General features: G+C 38.0%; 1 protein-coding gene across 1 annotated transcript in view; it reads left to right on the top strand.

Annotated features, from left to right (window-relative positions):
• Positions 1-62: 62 nt before the first annotated feature.
• The window catches only part of LOC130022889 (immunoglobulin lambda-1 light chain-like), a 60,646-nt gene continuing 54,610 nt past the window's right edge, over positions 63-6,098 (top strand). The window contains exons 1-3 of the mRNA XM_056113604.1: positions 63-122; positions 2,045-2,063; positions 4,033-4,074. Of these exons, the coding sequence (XP_055969579.1) occupies positions 63-122; positions 2,045-2,063; positions 4,033-4,074 (121 nt within the window). The remainder of the gene's footprint in view (positions 123-2,044; positions 2,064-4,032; positions 4,075-6,098) is intronic.

Here is a 6,098-nt window from a genome sequence, read left to right as displayed (position 1 = left end):
TTTCCTGGGAAGCATCCCCACACTACTTGACCTTATCGTGTGTCCATTTTACCACTAACGTGATGAAGGAAGCTGAAGAGACTCCAGAATATAGAGAAATTGGGTATCCACGGATCCTTGTGGTAAGTGAGAATTCAATAAAATAGAAACTTGATTTTATTGGCTTTTTTTATCACTGATAATCATTTTATGTTATTAGATTGGGCCAAACCTGGCTTACTCCTTGCTAATGGCAGCACCCAAAGCACCATTTACATGGTGTTTGAACCTGGTTGACTGTGTACAAGGCAGGCACCTTTCCAGCTTTACTAATTCTTCTACATCTAAAATCCATTCCTAATGAGCTCAATTTTTTTTATTTGACTGAGGATATGGGCTGGAGTGATAGCACAGCGGGTATGGCACTTGCCTTGCAAGCAGCCAACATGGCCGACCCTAGTTCTATTCCTCCGCCCCGCTCAGAGAGCCCGGCAAGCTACCGAGAGTATCTCGCCCGCACGGCAGAGCCTGGCAAGCTACCCGTGACATATTTGATATGCCAAACACAGTAACAACAAAGTCTCACGATGGAGACGTTACTGGGCCCGCTCGATAAAATCACTGAACAATGGGAGGACAGTGACAGTGACAGAGGATATAGTGTCTGAAGTCCTACCAAGAATTATCCCTGAATAATAGGTGGGGCCCCTAAAATAACGCAAGCAACAAATGTTCCCTTCATACCAGATTTGCTAAATGTTTAATTTTCATAAATTCAATGCCCAATCTAAGATATATATTTAAAAAATTACTTTGCCAACATATGAGTTTATTTTAAAGGCTAAGAATACAGGAGTTATGATATTTTCTGGGGAACTTAACCAATTTTGTGTGACTGGGTATAAAACGATGTGTTACTTATATTTTGACAAAGAAAATATCAAGGAGGGTCATCAAATCAAAGTTCGGGCATGGTTACATTATTTTTAAATCAGTCAGATATAACAAAGAGCTCTAGGCAGTCTTTATTTTAGTGAACATTTGAAAGACAGATGCATTTGAAAAACTGTGATGTCATTTACTGTGGAGAAAGAATTTTAGCAGACAGTGCTTGATTCAGGATGGTAAGAACAACTGATCCCATTATCCTGTTTTCAGGTGTATTTCTACAAGAGAAGCTTCTTTTCATTGAAATGAGAACTTTAAGGGCTGGAGTGATAGCACAGCGGGTAGGGCGTTTGCCTTGCATGCAGCCAACATGGCCGACCCGAGTTCGATTCCTCCGCCTCTCTCAGAGAGCCAGGCAAGCTATGGAGAGTATCTCGCCCGCATGGCAAAGCCTGCCAAGCTACCCGTGATGTATTCAATATGCCAAACACAGTAACAAGTCTCATGATGGAGACGTTACTGGGCCCGCTCCAGAAAATCGATGAACAAGGAGAGGATCGTGACCGTGACAGTGAGAAGTTTAAACTTGCCAATCACACAATCACAATACATTTGAGAGATCCATTATCCAAAAAACACCTGTACCTTCTCTAGATAGTTCCTCTTGATTCTTTAGAAGCTTAGACTTAACAAGACTTCACAGGTCACTTTTCTTAAGTCTCTAAAAGAATAAGAGTCCTGTTGGGGAAAAGGCAGCTCAGATAGAGAAGGGAACACCATGTAAAGGATGTTTGGAGGACTCGCTCAGGATGTGAGATGCTTGCTGAATGTAGACTATAGACCAAACATGATAGCCACTCAACACCTCTATTGCAAACTACAACACCCTAAATGAAAGAGTGAGCAGAAAGGAATGCCCTTCCACCGAGGTGAGGCGGGGTGGGGGGATGGGGTATGGGGTGGGAGGGCTACTCGGATCATTAGTGCTAGAGAATAGGAACTGGTGGAGAGATGGATACTTGATCATTGTATAACTGAAACCCAAGCACAAAAGTTTGTAAGTCTACAACTGTAACGCATGGTGTTTTGCTAATAATAAAAATAAGAACAAGAGTCCTGTGCAAACAGGATGTGATATAGTCTGATTCTCAGAGTTGTTTTTTCTTTGGAATTGCAGATGCCTCAGGAGGAACCCGGTAAGTATTCTGTAAGGACTTTCACTCTAAATACAGAGTCTAGATAAATTATGTGGACTTTTCTAACTGGTCTTTATTTGTGGATTATCCTGAATTTGCTGGGAACGATAGGGATAAACATTGGTGTTTCTAACAAGCATAAACTTCAATTCTTAGAATGTGTATCATGACTCAGAGGCAGCATGTTTAATCTGTAATTTTGTTGGTACTTTCATTTTTCTGTTGTCTATTGCCTACTTAATCTCACACAGCAGTCCAAGATTGTCTGTTTAATGATTTGAATTCTTTTAAATGAACAAACATGTGCTTGACGTCAAGAATAAAATCAATACTGTAGGTCATTCTTTGTGAGTGCCAGAGATTGCTCTTTTTGACAAAAGGTGTCTCTGCTCTGCTCAAGGAAGTTTGCTGAATTCACCTTTCTTTCTCTCCATAACTGGTGGCTTGGGTTCTCAATCCTTTTATCACTGCAGAAGTGGTTCAATTTTTCAGTCAGCTACAAAATCAAATTGTTTGATCTCAAGTCCTTTCACAACTGATTATAGCTTTGGAATATTTATGCTGTGTACTTGGCATTGTTGACTATTGGCATTGATATTAGCATTGATATAAAAGAATTGATACTGGCTTTATCATTACTGCAGTTAAATCAGTTACATGTGTTGGATCTTCAACTAAGAATCCCTGTCAAAGAAAGTGTAAAAGTAATGTTTGTTAGGAGTTTGTCTTCTCTAAGGTGGAGAATAAAAACTGTTAACCCACATGAGAAATCTATGATTAACTTCTAAGATAGTCAATAGCACCTTAGCACACTCACAAAGTAACCTGACCAAGGCATGATAGAAACTATGGAAATTGGACCCATCTTTTAAAGTATTGACAGAATTGCTTATCTGGACATGATCCCCAAACTGTTCACCATTATACAGAGACCTTCATAGAACTTGTCTACATTTGGCATCTATCACTGTATAGTTTATGTAAATTTACCCAAAAGATGTAAACTTCTTACCTGTTCCAATATTCTTAGAACTGGGAACCAGAAATAGGTTTTTCTATCCAACCTCCAGAAGTAGATATTTCTATCCAACTTACTGGGTTCCATCAGTAACGATAACTGGAAAAAAAGGAAAAAAAACCAAAAAAACCCCACAACTGAAAGCTGCAAAGTGAGTATTGGTACTCTTAGGTGACGTTGGATAACATGGTTATTCTAAGCCCTAGTTATGTTCTATCGTGACTGGATTCCCCTAGTCAGTATTGTTCAAAGAGAACACAGGTGCTCCATGTTGAAACTGGTGCCTCTATCTGGGTTTCAAATTTTTAATATGGCAGAAAGTTCTTGTGCTCACCCCAGCCCTTCCTCTTTCATACACTGTCCATTTACTGGGTTTCTACTCCTCACACAGATGTTCATCCAGCTCCATTTACGCTAGAGTCATATTAGAGAGGACAAATGAGATAAATGTCACATTTTTGATAGTGATTTATTTTTATATGCTCAGTAATTTCTCACTCTGAGGATTTTTTTATAACAACAGATCAGTGAATAAACAATGGAATAATTTACTCATTGAATCCTGTGTATTCGATGAAATATAATGCTAAAAACCTGTCAAACTGATGATAATCATAGAGACAGCATATTGGAATGCACACTCAGAAAATGAACAGGGTTAGAGAAGTTTAAAAAATATGTTCAGGAAGAATAGTGTGATTTCAACACCACATGAGGTTGACATCCTCCAGGTTCTCCTATCCATTCTGTTCGAGTTCCTCTAATGAACTGAGAGGACTTTATTTCTCTTTTCTTTTCTGCTCCTGTTTGTCTTCCACTCATGAAGAGAATGGATGAGCAGTGTTTGCTTAATTTCCACCAAGCATATTCATTAACAATTCCCTTAAAGAGGAGCTCTGTCAGGGAATGCTGAGTATCAGAGTGAAATAACAGGTGCTCTCTTTCCTTTAGCAATGCCTGTGGATCCATTTGAAGCCAAGGTAGATGAAGAAGGTGAAGATTAGTAACATGTAAGCACGCGTACCTTGGAGTGAAATGTTCTCTTAACTTTTCTCCTTTGCACATTCATTCATATGAAAACATTACTGCAGATGGCCTGGTTGAGTAAGGAGCAAGGGAGGTAAACACAAGAACAGAGAGTTTCTTTCTGTGTCTGTTAGATGTACCTCAGTCATCAGGGAAAAGGTTGAATATGGGTCATGATTGATAAGCTCATCTTTGAGCACATAAAAAGCTTAGATGCCCAGGATCCACCAGATTCATGTGACATGTGGATGAGGAAAACAATGTTTTTAATCCAGAAAGTTTTCCTTTCTCCTGGTAAGGTATAAATATGCTTACTGTTTTTAACTAGTTTCCAGTTAAATTCAGATACCCATTTGAAATTTTTCATGTAGATGGTACATTCAAAGACCTTGCTAATTGAAAGTATGTTTTGCACTCTTGCCTGCCATAAGAACTTGTCCAGGAGCAACAACCAAACTAAAGGATGAATTAAAGGATGAAAAAGGACGAACTAAAGGATGAATTAGAGGATTTTCTGGTCTATGGAAAATATTCTTGAGTGGATTAAAACATTTCACTTCCAAGGCAAATGTGCAGAGAAAGGAGCATCCTTTTACTAGTGTCTTTCCCACTTTCTGTAGGACCTTTTACTACACCCCAGTTTTATCTGGTTATGTGATGTCACATTGAAAGCATGCTACATTAAAAAAGGTGCACATTTGGTGTGCATTCAGATTCTCCTAATCTTTTCTTTTGTGTAGAAACAAGACTTGGTCTTCCCAGAGGATGATGGTATGTACCCTGGAATCAATAACTTAAAAATTTGGGAAGTTTTTCTACAGGCAAATCTTATCTTACAGGCATGTTATGCTGATTTTGGATTCTGTACAACTTTTACACCTCTGATTTTAAAAGAAATCTAATTTTATATCAGCCAAATCATTTTTCTGCAAACACTTATGTAGTTTTTATTTTTTAAATTTTGAACACTTAGCGTGTGTGTCTCTCAATATACAATCATGTAGTCTGATTCTATATGCATGATTGTTTGCTACATAATTTGATATTATGGGCCTATACCGCCAGCAAAGAAAGTTTAGTATAGAATATTCACAATCAAAATATCTGATTATATGTCTACCTATATTATGTATGTCAGTTGTTTTAAGTGGTATTCTTTAAATTATGAAATATAAGGTATTATAATTATACTTCAATTAATAAAAAATTATGGCCATATTCCCAAACTGTTCATTTATAATCCTGATTACTTGCTCAATTCCATCTTATAATAGTTCTCATATCTGAGTATCCCATTGCATTACACTCAGTAATGCAATGTAATGTGCTCAAACATGAGCTTATCAATCATGACCCATATCCAACCTTTTCCCTGATGACTGAGGTACATCTACCAGACACAGAAAGTAAAAAGTGGTATTCTTTAAATTATGAAATATAAGGTATTATAATTGTACTTCAATTAATAAAAAATTATGGCCATATTCCCAAACTGTTCATTTATGATCCTGATTACTTGCTCAATTCCATCTTATAATAGTTCTCATACCTGAGTATCCCATTGCATTACACTCAGTACTTAGACCATGGTGATTAAAGAAATAAGTCTTACGGCAATTGGGCACTGACATCTCCAAAATAGAGAATGGAGAAGGTGGATGAACTATGTGAAACTGCAGAGTTAGTGACAGGGAAAACTTACCTTGAGAACAGACCCTAGATCCTCTCCCCTAGATTGTTCCCATAGTAGAACCCTCCAGAAACTCCACAGAGAAATTTGGCCTCAATTGGGCTCTTGATTATCAGAGTATGAGGACCTCCCATAACGCTGACTGTTTCATTCCAGTTCTAGTTCTAGTTCCAGCACATAAATTCTGCATTTCTGGTGATGACTCTTGCCTTTCGTCATTCCCAAATCTATTTGACTCAAGAATATTCAGAACGACTCCTTTCCCATCTTTAGCGGGTGCACAAGAGATAAGTTATGTAGT

Source organism: Sorex fumeus, unplaced genomic scaffold (assembly GCF_029834395.1).
Source record: "Sorex fumeus unplaced genomic scaffold, SorFum_2.1 ptg000021l, whole genome shotgun sequence".
NCBI classification, from domain to species: domain Eukaryota; kingdom Metazoa; phylum Chordata; class Mammalia; order Eulipotyphla; family Soricidae; genus Sorex; species Sorex fumeus.
Note: the sequence above shows the minus strand (reverse complement) of the source record. Positions and strands in the feature narration are given on the sequence as shown.